This window comes from Heptranchias perlo, chromosome 29, assembly GCF_035084215.1.
Source record: "Heptranchias perlo isolate sHepPer1 chromosome 29, sHepPer1.hap1, whole genome shotgun sequence".
NCBI classification, from domain to species: Eukaryota; Metazoa; Chordata; class Chondrichthyes; order Hexanchiformes; family Hexanchidae; genus Heptranchias; species Heptranchias perlo.
The window spans coordinates 31,915,820-31,937,578 of NC_090353.1; the positions used below are offsets into that span (position 1 = coordinate 31,915,820).

General features: G+C 44.3%; 1 protein-coding gene across 1 annotated transcript; it reads left to right on the forward strand.

Moving 5' to 3' along the window:
- The first annotated feature begins 14,159 nt into the window (after positions 1 to 14,159).
- Positions 14,160 to 18,779, forward strand: LOC137299790 (WAP, Kazal, immunoglobulin, Kunitz and NTR domain-containing protein 1-like). The gene is made up of 2 exons (XM_067968728.1): positions 14,160 to 14,426; positions 17,214 to 18,779. The coding sequence occupies exons 1-2, from the start codon at positions 14,166 to 14,168 to the stop codon at positions 18,702 to 18,704; spliced, it is 1,752 nt and encodes a 583-aa protein (XP_067824829.1). The 5' UTR covers positions 14,160 to 14,165; the 3' UTR covers positions 18,705 to 18,779.
- The last annotated feature ends 2,980 nt before the right edge of the window (positions 18,780 to 21,759 follow it).

Below are 21,759 nucleotides of genomic sequence, written 5' to 3' on the forward strand. Positions count from 1 at the left end.
AACAAAATTTGACACCGAGCCACATAAGGAGATAGTAGGACAGGTGACCAAAAGCTTGGTCAAAGAGGTAGGTTTTAAGGAGCGTCTTAAAGGAGGAGGGAGAGGCGGAGAGGCGGAGAGGTTTAGCGAGGGAATTCCAGAGCTCAGGGCCTCGGCAGCTGAAGGCTGAGACTAATTGGAGGGGGAGGGGGTGATCTATAAGTCTCCCTGAGTGACAGTGACAAATGAGCACTTGCAGACTCTGACTAAAGCTTTTATACTTCATTATCAATATGAAAGAGATTATGAACGTATGGACACTCTGCCACTCACACACAACAGGAAAGCAGAACTTAAAATCTCAAACTGCAATAGATGCAAAAATGATAACCTTTTTGCAGCCAGGGTCGATGGATGCCTTTTGTCTGCTGTAACCAGAGTTAAACTTTAGTTTCTACTCCCCTGATAGGGTAAATATATCACCTGCTGTTAAACTGAGTCCTACAGGCCTGAGTCTAGTTTGTACAGTTAGTCTGACATTCAAGGTGCTTCCCTCTCAGTACCTTAAATTATGAAAGGTTATAATCAGCTAGGCTATCCTGTTCTTCAACATTGCTAAGTAAGCCCTCCTGGAAAGAATGTGTAGATATCATCTGAGGGCAGGATTAGCTTTATCTGTTTGGGTTTCAGTCTGGCTGTCAAACTCATTGTTATGGTTACTTAATCCGAGTATTCATGCAGTGCTGCCTTTGGAGATAGTCACTTTACCCAAAGAGGTCAAAGGTATAAGCAATGTTGTTTTGGGAAATGACTTGACATAATTTCTCTTCATTTGTTGTCAATCATGTGATATAACAGTCCCATTGAGGTATATAAAAAAGCAGAAGATAAACCCTGATGGTAGGACAAGGAGGAAAAGGTTCAAGTAGCGAAAGGCAAGTTTAGGAATTAAGATCAGTAGTTCTTTTTCAAACAGAGTTAACAACATGAGGAATGGAGCCCAGGTAGGTGAGTAGAATTCAACGCCTTGGGGTCAAAACAGTTGGGTGCTGTGGCAGGGCGATTGTAGGTTCCTTATGGATGGATGAGCTGGGATTGGCCAAAGCCACTTCTTATCGATACGTGTCCTGAGCTTGACTCCAGCTTTACTTCCCATGTCTGGGTAAAATCATCCATTTAAAAAAAAAAGACATTCATAACAGTTAAAAATAAAGTTTAGACCAGGAGATAGCCAAGACCTTTGTCGGTCTTTGTTTTTATAGGTTGCTCACATGCCTCAGGCACCATGGAGCCTTAGGGGCCACAGATGAGGTTTAAATCCACGTTCCCATGCCTTATTCATCCCAACCAGAGCCATGTAATCTCTTGGAAGAGGCAAAAAAAAAACCCCAGACCAATTAGGGGTAAAAAAAATCCAAAAATGTCCTCTCCGACCCCCTTAGGCGATCAAAACTAGTCCAGGAGACACTCTGGCCCTAATTAACGTCACAAGGTACTTACCTCCTGTACGAGGTGATCTCTGCCCCAGCCAGAAACAGGTCTAACTCTCGCTTGAAGGAATTCAGTGAATCAGCATTCACCACACGAGCTGGCAGCCTGTTCCAGAGGTCCACTATTCTCTGATGAAAGAAGAACCTCCAAACATCTAACCTAGTTCTGCTTTTACATAACGAGTGTGTGAGACCCCTGGTCCTCCCTATCCTATTCAGTTGAAACAATTTGTTTATACAAACACAATCTAATCCCTTCATCATCTAATAAAGGTCGATCAAATCACCCCCAAATCTAAGCTTCTCTAAAGTACAGAGACCCAACTCTTTGAGCCTATCTGGGTAACTAAGGTGCTTTAAACTGGGAATTAATCTTGTGGCCCTCCTCTGCACCCTTTCCAAAGCCTCAATATCACCCACCATGTGAGGAAACCAAAACTGGACACGGTATTCTAACTGAGGCCTAACCAAAGTCTTGAACAAGGACAAAATCGTATGTTTTGATTTATAGTGAATCGTCCTGCACCATATTTGCTCTAGCTATTGCTTCATGGCATTTGTCATGAACCCCATGCACTAGAACGCCTAGATCTCATTCTCTCATCTCCGGCTTTACTTCTTTTTCCTGAAGGATATTCGTATGTTCAGCATTTGACCTGCCCGCATGCATAACACGGACAATCCCTTTTTGGTGGCGTTGGGTGAAAGAGAAATGTTGGCCAGGACCCCAGGAGAGCTCCCTGCTCTTCTTCAAATAGTGCCATGGGATCTTTAGCATCCACCTGAACAGGAAGGCAGAGCCTTGGTCCAACATTCCATCTGAAAGATGACACCTTTGACAATTCAGCACGCTCCCATTACCACACTGAAGTATCAACCTGTACTCAGGTTCTACAGTGGGGATTTGAACCCATAACTCTCTAACTCAGAGACAGAATGCTGCCACTGCCACTGAGGGGCTAAAAGGATTAAATTATGAAGACAGGTTGCATAAACTAGGCTTATATTCCCTCGAGTATGGAAGATTAAGTAGTGATCTAATTGCGGTGTTGAAGGTGATTAAAGGATTTGATTGGGTAGATCGCGAGAAATTATTCCCTCTGGTGGGAAGTCCAGAACGAGGGGGCATAACCTTAAGATTAGAGCTAGGCCGTTCAGGGGTGATGTCAGGAGCACTTCTTCACACAAAGGCTAGTGGAAATCTGGAGCTCACTCCCCCCAAAAAGCTTTTGAACGCTGGGGGTCAATTGAAAATTTCAGAACTGAGATTGATAGATCTTTGTTAGATAAGAGTATTAAGGGTTACGGAACCAAATCAGGTAGATGGAGTTAAGATACAGATGAGCCATGATCTAAATGAATTGCGGAACAAGATCGAGGGGCTGAATGGCCTACTCCTGTTTCTATATAATCGTTACAATGTACAACTCTCTGGAAGTGTAAATTCTTCAGTGAGATGAACATCAGCAGAGAGTGAAAGACCCAACAAAGTGCCTTAACCTTCAACCTCAGAAAAACACTTCCCATTGCACCACTGTGAATTGTTCTGGTTTCCACCCCAGCTATCCCTTATTGTCTTTGAATGAATCCATTAATTTTGTGCTGAATTATGTTTTTTTTTTACTGTGGTCTTATTACAGTGCTTAAACTCATTTCATTTAAGGCTGTCACAGCCATCAGAGTAGACGTTCATCCCATCGGTCCGCAAAAGATTTGAACTCAGGTCCCAGAGGTAAAAGAACAATGTTCTAAGCCATTGCCTCCTCTCTGCAAAATCAATCCAGTCATTAATTTGCACTAGATTGATAGCAGTGTATCATTAGATCAATTGGACGCTTTTCAGGTTTGACAAGAGCAGTTTGGGGAGATTTCTCCAGGGTCCTGGTGCCATCCGTAGCAGTGGCCTGCTCTAAAGTACTCGCTTGCACTGTCGATTAAAGTACAATACTAAATTTTTAAAATTCTTTCAGATTGCATTTGGTGCTGTCCGCAACGTTTCGTAAAGAAAGAATTGTCAGGCGCCCCTGCGATCTAGTGAGTAAAAAAAGCATCCAGCATAACATACAGATCAGCAGGTCCCAGATTCAATCTCCAAGGGAGGCAGCTGGGAGCTCAGTACCACTGGGATACAGAGAACCAGAATCCCACTCGGACCACCCACTTACAGTCGCCATCCAGTGACCCCCTATTGGAACATGAAGACTGTATCGACGTTGGACGAGAAGGAAACTGGACTTTAGTGTGATGCTCTCTACAGTCGAAAGGCCTGCTGGCACTCACTGTCTAGGCACCTGATGCTCTTTTCAAGGGTGGGTTGCTAGCCTAGTAGGCCTGACTATTCCCACTGCCTGACTTAATCAAAATATAACCTTGTATGAACTTTAAGCCTTCTAAGCACTGAATTACATGAATAAGTCATGTAAACTATAATGGAAAGGCCATACTCTGGTTTGCTGATATACAGTACCTAATGCTCTTTTGTGATTGCAGTCCAGCTAGCCCATTTTAGTCGCTTCCTGCTGGCTCAAAGGAGTAAAGGCTTGCCTCTGAGCCAGTACAGAACAGGAAAGTCCCCAGGTTCGATCCCTGGCCTGTGCCGAGTTAGTTGGTCTCAATGGGGCAGGAGTAAGAATGCTACAACTGGCCTTAGTGCCCCTGAAATAAAGATTAGACAGGGCTCCTGCTCGGTGTCTGACTGGAAGAGCATATACATGGGCATCAAGTGAAGTGAGGACCAGGCTCGGGCGTAATGCTCCTCCTCAAGCAGCTTGACACATTCATTGACAAGATGTACAGACAAACAATGGCCACTTGAGCGAGGTTATATAGTGTGACCTCTGCCACTAGGTGTATGTGTCCCAACGAGGAAGTCAACACCTGCAGGAAGGGGGAGGAGGAAATTGGAGGAGGGGAAAAACTATACCATAGCACCAGAGTTCTTTACACTGTGGGTGACTCAGTCAGAAATAACAAAAGCAGTAGCCTGGGATGACTCTTTATTACACACTGTGGTAATAACCTTTTATGCCCTGAATTGGCCAGTGAAAGCATTAGCTTTAAATAACCATGGTAGTTTGGCTTTTTGCCCCCAATCTGAATGTTATACTGCAGGATTAGAGCTCTTTGTTTGACTAGGATACCCTGAATCAAGAAGTGTTATATTACTTCTGTTAATGAGCTATAATGTTCATCATCGGAAACACGCAGGAGTTCATTTTGGGGGCAAATCGAAGATGGATTTTAAAAGCTGTGATAGATATTCCAAACTCAATTCAAGTTCCCTCTAAGCAGTGAGGGCCAGAAGCTGGTAGCTCAGGGAGTTGCTGGTTAACGTTCACCAGTATAAAGGAGTGGTGCGCCAGGCCTTAATTGGCATTGTTTCAACCAGTAAGATGTCATATTTTAACAATTCCGAAACCAAACAGCCCCAGAATAAGAGCATGAGAGTAGATGGGGAGAAGGACGGGAGAGGGGGTGGGAAACATGGCTTGACCCTGTGTGTGCTATTTTTAGTGGACTGCTCCCTGTAGTTGAATAGTCACTTACTTGGGACAGATAACAGAGAGCTAACATTTTTTGAAGAGGAGTGTAGCGGAGATAGGGAGAAAAATTATTTTTTAAAAAACCGCTTAAGAAACTTCCAGCAGTGTTGTCCGATACATTTAGCCACATGTGGTGAATTGTCAATCTAGATTTGGCTAATTAGATTTCTGATCAGTAAATAAGAGCCATTGGGCATGTGATCTCAATACTCATATGCTCACCGCATGTGCATGTGAACTTTAACCTTTTTGTGCGTTTGTTGGTAAAACTGGAAGATGAAAAGCAGAGTGTGAGAGAGTTTTTTGATCGTTCTGAGAGCATTACTTCCTTGGTTACTGATAAGTAAATATACTCACATGAAGTACATTTACCTGCATTGTGTGCGTGTGTGTGTGTAGCTGTTATCTACCAAAATTAGTATATGTGGCTAAAACGGTGTCGCCGTAGCCACACATAGAAACAGGAGTAGGCCATTCAGCCCTTCGAGTCTGTTCCACCATTCAATTAGAACATGGCCGCTTTGTAACTTAACTCCATCTACCCACCTTGGTTGCCCAACTCTTAATACCCTTGCCTAACAAAAATCTATCAACCTGTGGCTAGTCAGCAATATCTATTGGACAGCTCCAAAATATAGACCCAATTCGGGGTGGGAAAGGAGTGGGTAAGCTCCCCACTCCATTTTAACTGTCACACGCCCATCCCCCCCCCCCCCGCCCCCCCATCCCCCACCCCGGCCTGGTTTCTGCCAGGCGATGGGGAGTTGAAATCGAGCCCAATGTGTTTAGGAAGGAAAAACACAGGTGGGAAACTATAGTTATAAGGAGAGACTTGAGATACTGGGAAAGAGTAGGGGAGTGGGACTAATTGGGTAGCTCTTTCAAAGAGCCAGCATAGGCACTAGGGGCTGAGTGGCCTCCTTCTGTACAGTATGATTCTATGATTCTATTTCCACTGGAGCAGCGAAGCTAAGAGGAGATTGAATAGATTTACCATAGTGCTTCTAAAGTACTTAATTCGCTATAAAACGCTCTGGAATGCCCTGAGATCATGAAAGGTGCTATATAAATGCAAGTTCTTTCTTCAAATGTATTTAAAATTATGAAGGGTTTTAGTAGGGGGAATAGAGGAAGATTGTTTCCTCTGGTTGGGAAGTTAAGGGCTCGGGGTCATCAACTTAAAATCATCACTAAGAGAATGAGGAGAGAAGTTCGGAGAATTCGCTCTATGCAGGGGGTTGTTGGAGCGTGGAATGGAGTCATTGAGGTAGAGACCATTGTGTCTTTTAAGGGGAAGAGTAGATAAGCATTAGTAGCAGAGAGTTACGCGAAGAGACCAGGGCCGTAAGGTTAGTTTTGGATATCACGAGAAAAGAGCCCGCACAGACATGAATGGCCTCCTTCTCTGCTGTAAACTTCCACTGTTAACAAAATTACAATATAGTCAGTAATTAACTATTAAATTACAGTCTAGCATTAAAAACAGAGGAAAGGCAACATCGATGGGTCGCCATGATAACCAGGACTAAGTGCTGTATGAAGAGATTCTGCATCACCTTTGGGGGAGGCAGTGACTCACGCTGGGGTACAGTTCCATCGGCACCAGTTACCCTCAGAATCGTGGTGAGCCGAGGCAATGCATCAGCTAGCTTTTCAACCATGAGGGTCACTGTGGTCAAGCTCGATCCTGCCACCCCACTCCCTACAGTACATCTGCAAATACACACTAGACAGCAATTGTAAACAGAAAAGAGAGAGGGCAGGGGTTAAAGGAAGTTACTCAGACTGGCAAAAGTGGTGATCCAGAAGGATTGGTGCTGGGACTACTGTTGTTCACCATTTACATAAACGATTTGGATTCGGGAATCGGAAATACAACTTCAAAATTTGCGCACGACACTAAATTAGGGGATATAGTTAATACCAAGGAGGACTGTGTCAAAATACAGGAAGACATTAATAAACTTGCAGAATGCAAGCGTAATTGGCAAATGAATTTCAATGTAGATAAGTGCGAGGTATTACATTTTGGTAGGAAGAATAAGGGGACCACATATTGCTTGGATAATAAGAGTCTAAATGGGGTGGAGGAACTGAGGGATCTGAGAGTACAGATACACAAATCACTAAAAGTAGTGACATAGGTTAATAAGGCCATAAAAAAGCATTGGGGTGCATTTCCAGAGGGATGGAATTGAAAAGCAGAGAAGTTATGTTAAACTTGTATAGAACCTTGGTTAGACCACACTTGGGAGTGATATGCACAGTTCTGGACTCCATATTACAGAAAGGATATAGAGAAGCTGGCAAAGGTGTGAAAAAGATTTACCAGGATGATACCAGAACTGAGAGGTTACATCTATCAGGAAAGACTAAACAGCCTGGGGCTCTTTTCTCTAGAAGTGGAGATGCCGGTGATGGACTGGGGTTGACAATTGTAAACAATTTTACAACACCAAGTTATAGTCCAGCAATTTTATTTTAAATTCACAAGCTTTCGGAGGCTTCCCCTGAGGGGTGACCTGATAGAGATCTTTAAGATTATGAAAGGGTTTGATATGGAGCAGATATTTCCACTTGAGGGGGAGACCAGAAATATAAGATAGTTACTAATAAATCCGATAGGGAATTCAGGAGACACTTCTTTACCCAGAGAGTGGTTAGAATGTGGAACTCGCTACCACATAGAGTAATTGAGGCAATTAGCATAGATGCATTTAAGGGGAAGCTAGATAAACACATGAGGGAGAAAGGAATAGAAGGATATGGTGATGTGGTTAGTTGAAGTAGGGAGAGAGGAGGCTCGTGTGGAGCATAAACACCGGCATGGACCTGTTGGGCCGAATGGCCTGTTTCTGTGCTTTACATTCTATGTAATTAGGTGAGTGATTTTCACCTACCTAGCCTGCGGATGCTGAGGACAATTGTGACAGCAATTTTGTCCATGTGATCTCCTGGACTGGTTTCAATCGGCTGAGGGGGTTAGGGAGGAATTTTACAGAGTATTTTTTCCCTTTTTGGCCCTGTTTTTTTTCTCTGGTACTTTTCCTCTCCCAGGAGAATGCATAGTATCATAATACAGCACAGAAGGGAGGCCATTCGTCCCATCATGCCTGTGCCGGTTCTCTGAAAGAACTCTCCAATTAGTCCCATTCCCCTGCTCTTTCCCTATAGCACTATAAATTTTTTACCTACAAGTATTTATCTAATTCCCTTTTGAAAGTTACTATTGAATCTGCTTCCTCCACCCTTTCAGGCAGTGCATTCCAGATCGTTACAACTTGCTATGTAAAAAAATGCTTCCTCGTATTGCCTCTGGCTCTTTTGCCGATCACCTTAAATCTGTGTCCTCCGGTTACCGACCCTTCTGCCACTGGAAACAGTTTCTCCTTATTTACTCTATCAAAACTGTTCATGATTTTGAACAACTGTATCAAATCTCCCCTTAACCTTCTCTGTTTCAAATGCCTCCGTGGCCTCGCTCCTCCCTATCTCTGTAACCTCCTCCAGCCCTACAACCCTCTGAGACCTCTGCGCTCCTCCAATTCTTGCCTCTTGCGCATCCCCAGTTTTAATCACCCCACCATTGGCGGCCGTGCCTTCAGTTGCCTAGGCTTTAAGCTCTGGAATTCCCTCCCTAAAACCTCTCCGCTTCTCCACCTCTCTCTCCTCCTTTAAGACGCTCCTTAAAACCTACCTCTTTGACCAAACTTTTGGCCACCTGTCCTAATATCTCCTTATGTGGCTTGGTGTCAAATTTCGTTTGATAATCGCTCCCATGCAGCGCCTTTGGACATTTTACTACGTTAAAGGTTCTATAGAAATGGAAGTTATTGTTGTTGAAAGGACAACAACCTCACCTTCTCCAGTCTCTCCATATAACTGAAGTCCTTCATCCTTGGTACCATTCTAATAAATCTCTTCTGCACCCTCTCTAAGGCCTTGACATCATTCCTAAAGTGTGGTGTCCAGAATTATAGAATCATAGAAAGGGTACAGCACGGAAGGAGGCCATTCGGCCCATCGAGTCCGCGTCGGCTCTATGCAAGAGCAATCCAGCTAGTCCCACTCCCGCGCCCTGTTCCCGTAGCCCTGCACAGTTTTTCCTTTCAAGTACTTATCCAGTTCCCTTTTGAAGGCCATGATTGAATCTGCCTCTGCCACCCCCTCGGGCAGTGCATTCCAGATCCTAACCACTTGCTGTGCAAAAAAGTTTCTCATCTCACCTTTGGTTCTTTTGCCAATCACCTTAAATCCATGTCCTCTGGTTCTTGACCCTTCCGCCAATGGGAACAGTTTCTCTCTATCTATTCTGTCTAGGCCCTCCATGATTTTGAATACCTCTATCAAATCTCCTCGCAACCGTCTCTGTTACAAGGAGAACAACCCCAGCCTCTCCAGTCTATCCACATAATTAAAGTCCCTCATCCCTGGAATCATTCCAGTGAATCTCTTCTACACCCTCTCTAAGGCCTTCACATCTTTCCTAAAGTGCGGTGCCCAGAACTGGACACAATACTCCAGCTGAGGCCTAACCAGTGTTTTATAAAGGTTGGCTGGGTGGGAGGTGTTTAAGGAAGTGTCTGTTGATAATGCTCCGGCCATCGTAATGTGGGCAGCATGCTTGGTGGACTAGCTGGTCTTTTCCTGCCCATCAGTCTGGTGTGTTCGTAACCGCAGCAGAGATCAACCAACTCTGCAAGGACTGAGGGTTGAAACTTGGTCTTCCCACTGCACAGCTTAGAAGCACGCTGGGTATTACATTCACTCCCTGAGCCTCTGGAGAAGCTTGCAGGTGTCAGCGTTACCTACAAACTGTGAGTGCCTCTTTAAAAAAAAATCGAGTGTTACTTATAAAGGTTACAAGCTCCATTGAATCTTTTCCCAGCAAAACGGAGAACTAGAGAGTTGCTTTCAGAGTCAATTTGCAGTGAATTTCAACCAAACCCGGCAAGCTTGAGGCTTGAGGCCTCCCGCGACCAACAGGGACTGCAGGGAATGGTGCGTATACTTGGCACAGGGAATAATATTATTTAATTTTATAAGTTTCCTTTGTTTTATGGTTTAATTCCTTATTAATTGTGCCACGCTAAAAAAAGGGGGCACCTTTGTTTGTTTTTTGTTTGGAGTCTCCTCATGAAAGAAAGACTGATTTGCATTTGATGTGGAGATGCCGGTGATGGACTGGGGTGGACAAATGTAAGGAGTCTTACAACACCAGGTTATAGTCCAACAGCTTTATTTAAAATCACAAGCTTTCGGAGGCTTCCTCCTTCGTCAGGTGAGTGTGGGATTCCATAAAGGTACAGCATATATAGTCAGAGAACAATGCCTGGTGATTACAGATAATCTTTCCAACTGCCCGTTATCAAGGCAATCAAAGGAGTTGAATAGTGTTCAGACAGAGAAACATTACATACAAGACTACTGAATACACAAACGGTCAGAACACAAAGACAGAGAGAGAGAGAGAGAGAGAGAGAGAGAAACATCCGAAAGGCAGAGAAAGAGAGAGAATGACCAGTTGTATTAAAAACAGATAACTTTTTTTTGCTGGTGGGGTTACATGTAGCGTGACATGAACCCAAGATCCCGGTTGAGGCCGTCCTCATAGCGCTTTTCATGACTTCAGGACGTCCCAAAGCACTTTACGGCCAATGAAGTATTTTTTGAAGTGCAGTTGCTGTTGTAATGTAGGAAACGCGGCAGCCAATTTGCGCACAGCAAGCTCCCACAAACAGCAATTTGATAATGACCAGATAATCCGTTTTAGTGATGTTGGTTGAGGGATAAATATGGGCCAGGTCACCAGGGATAACTCCCCTGCTTTTCTTCAAAATAGCGCCGTTGGATCGCCACCTGAGAGGGCAGACAGGGCCTCGGTTTAACGTCTCATCTGAAAGACAGCACCTCCAACAATGCAGCACTCCCTCAGTACTGCACTGGAGTGTCAAGCCTAGATTTTACGCTCAAGTATCTGGAGTGGGACTCGAACTCACAACTCAGAGGTTGCAGTGCTACTCACTGAGTCACAACTGACACAATGAGTTTATTTAGAAAAGCATAAAAAGAACACTTGTGTTAAAACATTAATATTTAGCAATTTTCTTTTTATGCAATGAAACATTTTAGCCAATTAATGGCAAAAGCAGCCTAGAAGAAGCAGCTGCGAATAAAAAGTGGGCAAGAAAGGGTTAAAGAGCATAAAACACGTGCACTCTGATTTCTTTTTAAATGTGTCAAGAGAAGGTTTTCAGCCACAGTTTCAACATCTATCGACAGAATAATCTATTTAAAATCTTTCACACCTGATAGCTTTGGAGAGCCATCTCCGGCCAGACATGTTGAGTCTGGCACACTAGAGATAAGAAATTAATGCCGTCCAGGATTTAACCCACAGATCACAGTCTGTCACAATCAGCAGCTCCGTTAATGACACATCTCCGAGTCGATCAGATGTGAAATTTTTTGAACTGATTGCTTCAGCTGATCAATACTGCAAACTATACTATAGGCAGCAGTCATTCAAGAAAGAAGGGAAGAATTCGAATTTACACCGTGCCTTATCACATCTCTTGGAAATGCTCCAAATCGTCTCGCATACAGTGAATTGCTTTCTGAAGTATAATCACTGTTGTTGTGCAGTTGAGCGTGGTAACTAGTTTATGCACAGCAATGTCCCCCAAACCGCTATGAGATGATTGATTAATCATCGACTTTGGTGGTGTTGGTTGAGAGAAGAATGTTGGCCAGGACACCGAGAGAGACCCCCCCCCGCCAACTCTTTTTTGAATGGTGCCATGGGGTTGTTAAAATCCACCTGAGCCGTCGGAACAGGCAGATGGGCTCTTGGTTTAATGTGTTTAATCAAAGGGACATCACCTCAGTCAAAGCCACACTTCATTAACACTGCACTGGAGTGTGAAATATTTTGAACTGATTGCTACAACTGATCAATACTGTAAACTATACTTTGCAGCCCTGCAACCCTCCGAGATCTCTGCGCTCCTCCAATTTTGGCCTCTTGTGCATCCATGATTTTAATTGCTCCATCATTGGCGGCCGTGCCTTCAGCTGCCCAGGCCCTAAGCTCTGGAATTCCCTCCCTAAACCTCTCTGCCTCTCTACCTCTCTCTCCTCCTTTAAGATGCTCCTTAAAACCTACCTCTTTGACCAAGCTTTTGGTCACCTGTCCTACTATCTCCTTATGTGGCTCGGTATCAAATTTTGTTTGATAATTGATCCTGTGAAGCACATTGGGATGTTTTACTACGTTAAACGCACTATATAAATGCAAGTTGTTTTTGTTATTACCTTAAATCTTGTACTCAAGTCGTGAAGTGGGGTTTGAACTTGCAATCTTCTGGTGCAAGTGCTACCAATTGAGCCAAGCTGAAGAAAACTGTCCTTAAGATTATACCCAAGCTGCAATGTGGTAGCAAACAAGGGCAGCAGACTGCAAGTTACCTCATGGCGTGTCAGTGCATAACCTTTACTAACAGTGCAACTTCGTAACGAAAGGGGCAAAGTTCAACACATTGTTCTCTTTGCTACTCCAATAATAGAGAAACAATTTGCCTTCTGCTGTCTGGCAGCTTAACCCCGAGGGGTTTCATTTCGTATGGGAATGAACTCGGTACTCGGCTTGCGAAAAATTCTATGTTGCTAACCCAAAAGGGCTAACAACTGAGTTAAAATAGTGCAGGAATTTAAAACAAATGCTTTAAGCCAGTGCACTATCAGAGAAAATGAAACCCCTCAGTGTCAAAGGTTCCTTTTTTGGCGTCCCTGGGTTAAAGAAGGAGAAAACAATCAGCCAAGGTTGAAAGTGTGTGTATGTTGGGTGAGGACACCACAGCAGGGCTATGGGGAAAGAGTGGGACTAACTGGATAGCTCTTTAAAAGAGCCGGCACAGGCACAATGGGCCAAATGGCCTCCTTCTGTGCTGCATGATTTTATGACAAGATTGTGCTCAACTGTCATGCCCTCCATAGCCAAAAAGCTTGATGTCTAGGCCCATGTAAGAAGAATGGGCTCTTGGGGAGCACCGCCCTAGTACCCATGGATTGGATGGAGAGACGGACAGACAGACAGACTTGCAGATATATTGCGCCTTTCACAATCTCAGGGCATCCCAAAACACTTTAGAGCCGATTAAGTACTTTTTGAAGTGTTGTGATTAGGGTAGATGATTGCCAAAAGCTGCGTTGTTGGTGCGTAACCCGTACTAAACACATAACTCACCAACTAAAGGAACAAAATTCAGATCAATAATTCAATTATCATTTCACTATCGCAGAGTGCCTAAAAACATAACACTCATTAAATTGTGTTAAAGAATTTGACAAAAGGCAATATAATTGTAATGTTTGGGTAGGAGAAGGTCACTGGCTATCCAGTCTACACTTCCAAACCTCCCCATAGCTTCCTTACTGTGATTCTGGAATTAACAGCCCTGATTACCATTTACTTACAGGAATTCATCCAGACCTTCTTTGCAAAAAGTTGTTACAGTTTTCTGTTGGCCGGTAATCAGTTTCAGGTCTCCATCATTCTTACTGGAAAAAAAAATCCTATTTTATTTTGACTTTAAACTGTGGCCCTTATGTTGTGTCTGAAGCAAGAATTTTCCTGAATCTAATTTCTCCACACCCTTAAAGGCCTCTACTAGTTTCCCCCTTCCTCATGGTCAAGAAACGCCTAATTCTTTTTTTGTGGTTTTGCTACATATTTAAAATATCCACACCTCTGAATTTAAAGTTCCGGTCTAATTGTTATGTACACTGATCTCCCCTATCCCGGCTATCGGTTTGTTTGGTTAAAAACTTCTGTTTGAAATGCCGGGTCCCCCCCCCCAGCTCATGTTTGCCCAGTTGCGTTGACCAGACGGGGATGTAGTCTGGGTCAAAAAAAGTTTTTGATGTTGAAACGCAGACACCTCCCACTTCCACCATGTGAACCGAGTCTGCTCGGGTTACAGACTCTCCTCTATGCCTCATTACCCAATGAATAGCCTTTTTTTACTGCCTCATCGTTAACTTTTCAATTCTCTTAGTAAACTATTTTTTATTTTTTATTAAGAAAAGTTTTTTTTTTTGGGTGGGGGAAACTTTTTTTTGTTGCTGGATTTAAAACCAAAACCAAAAAAAAAAAATGCTGGTTTTTTTGCATGGATGTGTTCATTTCTTAAAGCGCTGCAGAAGTGGATTGGGTTTGATGTTTGTAAGGAAGCCCAGAACAGCCAGAATTCAGCCCAGGACCCTGGTGATCGTGTTGGGTTTGTTGAGACTGACTGAAGGCGCCAGTCTCCCCCGAGGAAAGCTCTCTTACCCCGGCGCCTGCCCAAACCAACTCAATCCTAACCTGTGGGTGGACGCACAGAGCACCTGCGAGAGGGAATGCCACGCCGACGAGGTAGAACGAACAAGCGCTGTAATGGACATCTACCCTGAAATAATTTTATTTGGTTTCATCAAAGCGGCGATTGATCACAAGTGGGGAATGGGGGGGGGGGGGAGAAGAGTTAATAACCTTTCTTATTCATTGTGTAGCCAAGAATTACTTGTCTGTAAAACTCCAAATTTCATATTAAGTTCCACGAAACCAGATTCTATTTGGGACTCACTCACGGTCGACTTGGTATTTTTTTGGTGTATGAAACTGACAAGGGCGTCAGTTTCTGCCTCAGTGTAACTGAGCACATGCCTTCTCTTTGTCTGGTGTTTCCCCCTACCTCGAAATGGAAGAGTTTTATACCTGATCTGACAGATGCTGTTACTGGATACAACCGTTTTAGGTGGATCAGGATTTCAGTGTCACTTTCAGCAAGCGGAACACGCGTGAATATCGCCAAATGCTACACTTTTTGGTGAACTTAAAGTTTCTTCTCCATCTGTGAGACTTCTCAATTGTAGTTCAATCACATTGTGCAGCACAGGGTCATCGGCGACTGCCCTTTTGCGAATGTTATTCTCTGCACAGTAGCATTGAGGGGAAGACTCCCAGACGGGTAGACTTCTGCAGAGTTTAAACCCACACTCACGTTCCTTTCATGTTCCAGAGTTATCCCACAGTATGAAACCAATTGACCCCAATGCTCTTGCTGTCACAGACAGTTAAATCCTCCCGCAATTGGGAATTTCGCTCCCTCCCTCCTCCCGGCGCTTGAAGTCATCGCTTTGTGTCTGGTCACCAGTTGGGCTCAACTTTCGCCGGTCGGATCTTTTCCTGACACCAGCGATACAGCCACGAGAGGATGGTAAATCACTCAGTGATAACTTCCTAACGCGAGTCAAGCCATAGCAGGAAACTTGGCTGGACACCCCCCCACCTCTAGCCCAGGTGGGCCGAGGCCAATCGTAGCGCCTCACCTGCTGCCCTAGCTAACTCAAGCCAAACCTGAAGCCTTGGTGCTCTGGCTCTGTACCACAATGGACATTGCACGTACACACTGAGCTTCCAGGGGATAAGACGGGGTGTTTCCTGATCCAGATAGCTTTGCTACACTTGTTTAACGTGCTCGTAACAAATTGTTGTCTGCAATTTATGACACCCAAAATTACACCCATTCGTGTACTCTTTCTGCCTATGTCCATTTACACCCGAATTTCCTGCCAATCTCATTAACAAACACGAGAAGGTAAAAATGGGCCGAAACAAATGGAAATCCGTCTTGATTCATTGCAAATTAGATGGATTTCTTTCATAAAATAACTTTTTGGGATATAGGAAATGTGGTAAGTGTAACAGGCTTGGGAGCAACAGGTGACTTTGGACCTCTGGTTCCCAAAGCTCTCCACCACTGGGGGTTTTCCTCACCTCATGTCTGGGTCTGTTGTGGATTCATTGATAGAGATTGATCGCTACGATTAGTCAACAACTCCATTCTCATTGTATCATGCAACTACCAGGATGGTGGTAGGCGAACTAGAACCTTGCTCTTTTTTTGTCTAGCAATTCCTATGTTCCTAAACAATCGGGGCCCAAGGAAAGTTCTGAACTCTCACCATATATTCCTTTTTTAAGTATGGAAATTAAAGTTTCAAACCATCTAACCATTATTCATGCATATTAGGCACAGCATGCAATCGTGGCAGCTTTTCAGTTTTTAATGTGGCTCATGCTGAAGTCGTCAAAATGAATTCAAAGAAACAGAAAATACACAGAGCCGGTCTCAGTGAGGAGAAATTTTTTTTTAAAAATGGCTTAAAATTAAAAGCAATAAAATGCGAGAAAAAATGACTTTGTTTCCTTCTGCACCTGAAAATCTGGGCTTCATTTTACACCCGTTTTGAACAAGTATAACTGCAGGAAATTCACATGTACAGCTCTTTATAACGCCTCTGACCCCAGGCTAATGAGTCGAGATGGGTTCAGGCACAAGGATCAATAGATGGGCGTAAAAGGGCAAGGAAGTTCTGGTGTGGTGAAATTATGGACTGATCATGTGCTGGCCTTTATATCTAGAGAACTAGAGTACAAGGGGGCAGAAGTTATGCTGCAGCTATACAAAATCCTGGTTAGACCGCACCTGGAGTGCTGTGAGCAGTTCTGGGTACCGCACCTTCGGAAGTACATATCGGCCTTGGAGGGAGTGCAGCGTAGGTTTACTACCCGGACTTCAAGGGTTAAGTTACGAGGAGAGATCGAAGTCTATAAGAAGTTTAGAAAAGATTTCTACACACAAAGGGTGGTAGAAGTTTGGAACTCTCTTCTGCAAACGGCAATTGATACTAGCTCAATTGCTAAATTTAAATCTGAGATAGATAGCTTTTTGGCAACCAAAGGTATTAAGGGATATGGGCCAAAGGCTCATATGGAGTTAGATCACCGATCAGCCATGATCTTATCAAATGGCGGAGCAGGCTCGAGGGGCTGAATGGCCTACTCCTTTTCCTATATTCCTATGTTCCTATGACCATACTTGCGCCCGTGTTTCCTTGATCTTTTACTCTGTGTATTGCACTCCAATTGCACGTGTCTCTGGGCGCAATAACACAAGAAATTGCACCCCAATATGATGTTGACAACATCGTTGAAACTAGTGTAGATATTCAAACAACGTACGGTGCTTTTGATTTGTATGTTGATATCAGTAGATCAATGAAGTGCCTTATTAAAAAGCAAGGTTAGGAACCTATCAGAGATCGGTAATCAGCCCGTTCCCATTGAAGTAACTGTTGTGTCCATTGTCGATTTCAGGATTGTCAGAACTTTGAGAAATGCTGCACGAACGTGTGTGGCCTGAAGAGCTGTGTGGCAGCAAGGTTTGCAGATGGCAGCTTAGCGTCCTTGGACCTTCCCAAAGAGGCGACGTGTGAGAGGATCGTGTGCACTCAGCAAGGTTCGGAGTGCGATATCTGGGACGGGCAGCCCGTCTGTAAGTGCAAGGACAGGTGCGAGAAGGAGCCGAATTTCACCTGTGCCTCGGACGGCTTGACCTACTACAACAAATGTTACATGGATGCAGAGGCCTGCATCAGAGGCATCAGCTTGACCGTTGTGACTTGCAGGTATCACATCACCTGGCCCAACACCAGCCCACAGCCTTTGGAAACCACTATAAACCCAATCTCAACAACCTCATTGGAAGACTCCATCCCTCCAGCTCTCTACACGAACCCGTTCCACCAGTCCGTCTATATTGGAGGCACGGTGAGCTTTCACTGTGACGTCAGTGGGCGTCCTAGGCCAGACATCACATGGGAGAAACAGAGCGACTACCACGAAAATATCATCATGAGACCTGATCAAATGTACGCTAACGTGGTGGTCACCAACATCGGTCAGCTAGTTATTTACAACGCCCAGCAGGAGGATGCAGGGATCTACACGTGCACTGCAAGGAATGCAGCCGGGCTTCTCAGAGCAGACTTCCCATTATCAGTCATCAAACGAGAACATTCAGGAGAGAGCACACCCAGCAAGACCAAGCCTTTACCATCTGGAGAGTGCTTCAAAGATCCGGACAAGAGGGAATGTGGCCGCCAACATGTTAGATGGTTCTATGACCATAAGAAGGGCACGTGCTCAACATTCATGTTTGGAGGCTGTGACGGGAGCAAGAACCGGTTTGAGACGTATGAAGAGTGCAGGTTGGCTTGTATCAATGAGACAGTCAATATCTGCACTTTCCCCGCGGTGCAGGGTCCCTGCAAGATGTGGGAGGCTCGGTGGGCTTACAACTCCCTGATGAAGCAATGCCACGCTTTTGTTTACGGCGGCTGTGAGGGGAACAAGAATAATTTTGAGAGCAAGGAGGTGTGTGAGGAAACCTGTCCTTTTCCTAAAAACCAACTGTGCAAAGCCTGCAAGCCTCGTCACAAGATCGTTCCCAGCTTCTGCAGAAGTGACTACGTTATTGTGGGAAGGGTGACGGAGATCGTTGAGGAACAAGATTCTGGAGTTGCCAGATTTACACTGGACGAGGTGCTAAAGGACGAGAAAATGGGGCTTAAGTTTTTTGACTTCAAACATTTGGAGGTGATAATGATAAACATGGACTGGAACTGCCCCTGTCCAAACATAACCCTGACAGACGGGCCCCTCCTTATAATGGGCGACGTCCATGATGGAATGGCAGTGTTGGATGCTGAGAGCTACGTGCGGACTGTAAGTGACAAGCGCATTAAAAAAATGTACGAAATCATTGAGAAAAAGACCTGTGAACTCTTGCATCGCTTTCAGGATTAAACTGAATGACCCACAGATAATTCTATCGGGAGTTATTGATTATTGTATCTCGTTATGTCTAGATTCAAATGTAAGATGTCGATAAATATTTTGTATTTTTATTTATATTTTATTCCGTCCCCCAGCTTCATGGTTATTTTATTTCCTTTCCTTTCACGTTTAGGTTACACGTGTTACCTGTCCAACATTTGCTGGCCAAGAGTCCAGGCTAACATCTTGTTCCCAAGCCCATTTCACATGGGGTGCGTACAAGGCCAATCTGTCCGTGGGCGACAGGCAGAACACATGAGACCCGTAGCCCTGTTGCACTTCCTTCCTCTCTCTGTGGCAGTGCCACCTTTTTCTTGGTAGTTCTCCAGTTGACCTGCCATGTTGCACATGTTTTTCATAACCCAACATGACAAGTGTGATCTTGCCCATAATTAACGGGAATTTTATGAACTGCAAAATTTGACATGATTTCACTGTGAATTCTTGTTTGACGTGTTCAAATCCATCTAAAGTACAAGTTGTCACCATCGTTCACCACATTTTCCTGAAACTTAGCCTGGTCAATGAACCATTAATGTGCCAGTTTTAAAATAGTTTCTGCTCACACCTCTCTGTCACACCTGGATCTGTCCCCTTACTTTTGGCGTAATTTCTTGTGACATATCACTAGGCTTACATATGGCTGAGGTCACAAACTCACCACCTGGGGGAAGTGTGTGTGTGTGTGCGTGTGTGTGTGAGAGAGATAGTGAAAGCACCACCCATTAGTGCAATAAGACATTGCACAATTGCATTACGATAGCAACACCTTATTTGAGTACTTTTTTTGCTGTAACATAGGACGAGTTTTGCCAGATTTCGGGTGGATTCACGCTGAAATGGGGCACTGATCGAAGAATCAGGTGCAAGAGGTCAGCGGACCCAATTCACGGCCCTCCCGATTTTCTGGTCGCTAAAACAAATAGCGGAGAAGATTGAACATGTTGTTAATCAGGGGCACTGACTCACATGCCCGATTCTCCAATCCGTCCTTTCGCAAAGTGTGACTCCGCATCGACCTCATGAAATTTATCCTATAAAGTGCTTTATTAGATGTGTCAATTGTAAACTGCTCCCTGTGCTACAGCCCTAGTGCTTCGGATCATTGTGGCTGCACTGCATCACTGGAATCTACTCTATTCACTGTGGAAATATGTCCCCTCTTTACAGTAGAAGGTGCTTAGCTTTGCTAACAGTGTTCAACAAAATCATAGCATTATAGAATGATACAGCACAAAAAGAGGCCATTCGGCCCTTTCTGCCTGTGCTGGAAATCTGCGATCATTTTGTGGGGACCCATTCTTTTCCATCTCTTCATCTCATGGAATGGTACCGTTCCAGCAGCTCTCCACTACCTCACCCAAGTGGCCATGATCGGTGGGGAGATCCTAGACGATGAGTGCCAGCAGCTATTTGGCTGTGGAGGGCGGCACAGCTTGACACCCACACACCCATTCCAGCAGAAGAAGGCGCTGGACAGCAATCGAATGAAGGGACCCTGGCTTCCGATTCTCCTTCCAGGAGAACTGAGGCCAAAAGGCATCAGCTGCTGCCTTAGCGGAAATCAGCTAATTCAGCACAGACCACGAACTGAACCTCACAATTTCTAGTCCACAGGGAGAAGCTCAGCATCAGGTTTCTTTAGACAACGGCCTATCAAACAGCTCAAAACTGTTGCTTTTCTTTGTGTATAAACGCTATGTTTGACCCAATTGGGAATTTGTGTCAGTGGAATTAATTGTTGGGCATTTTACACCAGACATATGCACTTTTTTTTAATCTGAGAAGCTAAATCAAGATTAACCCCTGACATTCTGTAATGGAGCATGTTTTATAGGGGAGAAAAAAGGTCTTAAAACTAAATTCTGTGTCTATGCGTTATGTTGAATCACCTGAAAATGTAAATTTAGCCGTGGCTCAGCGACCTGTCTCTGAGTCAGAAGGTCGAGGGTTCAGTTTCCATTCCAAAGACTTGAGCACAAAATCTAGGCTGACATTCCAGTGCAGTATCGAGGGAGTGCTGCACTGTCGGAGGTGCCATCTTTTGGATGAGACGTTAAACCGAGGCCCCGTCTGTCCTCTCAAGTGGACGAAAAAGATCCCATGGCACTATTTTGAAGAAGAGCAGGGGAGTTCTCCCCCTGGTGTCCTGGCCAATATTTATCCCTCAACTAACATCACTAAAACAGATTATCTGGTCATTCTCACATTCCTGTTTGTGGGACCTTGCTGTGCGCAAATTGGCTGCCGCGTTTGTTACATTACAACTGCGACTACACTTCAAAAGTACTTCATTAACTGGGAAGAACTTTGGGACGTCCTGAGGTTGTGAAAGGTGTTCTATAAATGCAAGTCTTTCTTTTCTTTCTCCTGGAGCTCATCAGACTTTACCTCAGTACACAGGTGTGATCACTGAGAGATAACGAGGAGCCATGTTCCTCCTTCCAGTTTCTTGATATGGCTTATGACCTTCTCTCTTCCTTCCGCTAAATCCAGGAATTGCCTGATGTCCCTCCAACTTTTTGTACATGGTCACACCTCTGCCTCGGTATGGACCAGGGCTTCAGGAATGTTCTGAAAAAAAAGGAATCTCCTAAGAGAGCTGGATAACTTTAGGATAAAAGGATAATTTCAGGGAGGCTACACTCTTGGAGCAGAGCCTCGTTAGATGGGAGTGCTGGTCTGAGAATCAGGTCTTTCCTGCTACATCCCTATCTCCATCTACCTTATATATATAGGACTGCATCCTTGCTGAACTTATCTTAAAGACCTAATTTACAGAATTGTGTAAACTTTCATCCTGACCCCCAGAAGGTAACTGAGCAAAATTGGTATCAGTCTAAAGCTGTGTTTGCACTAGTCAGGATGTTCCAAGGCCCTTTACAACCAATGAATTACTTTTGAAGCGTAATTATTGTTATGTAGGCAAAAGAAGGCGGCTCACCACCACCATCTCAAGGGCAATTAGGGATGGGCAATAAATGCCGGCCTCGCCAGCGACGCCCACATCCCATAAAAAAAGCAG

Coding starts and splice junctions, on each gene's coding strand:
- LOC137299790 (XM_067968728.1), top strand. CDS start 14,166: ATGCTGGTTTTTTTGCATGGATGTGTTCATTTCTTAAAGCGCTGCAGA. Junction 14,427..17,213: donor GGGAATGCCACGCCGACGAG/GTAGAACGAACA, acceptor TGTCGATTTCAG/GATTGTCAGAACTTTGAGAA.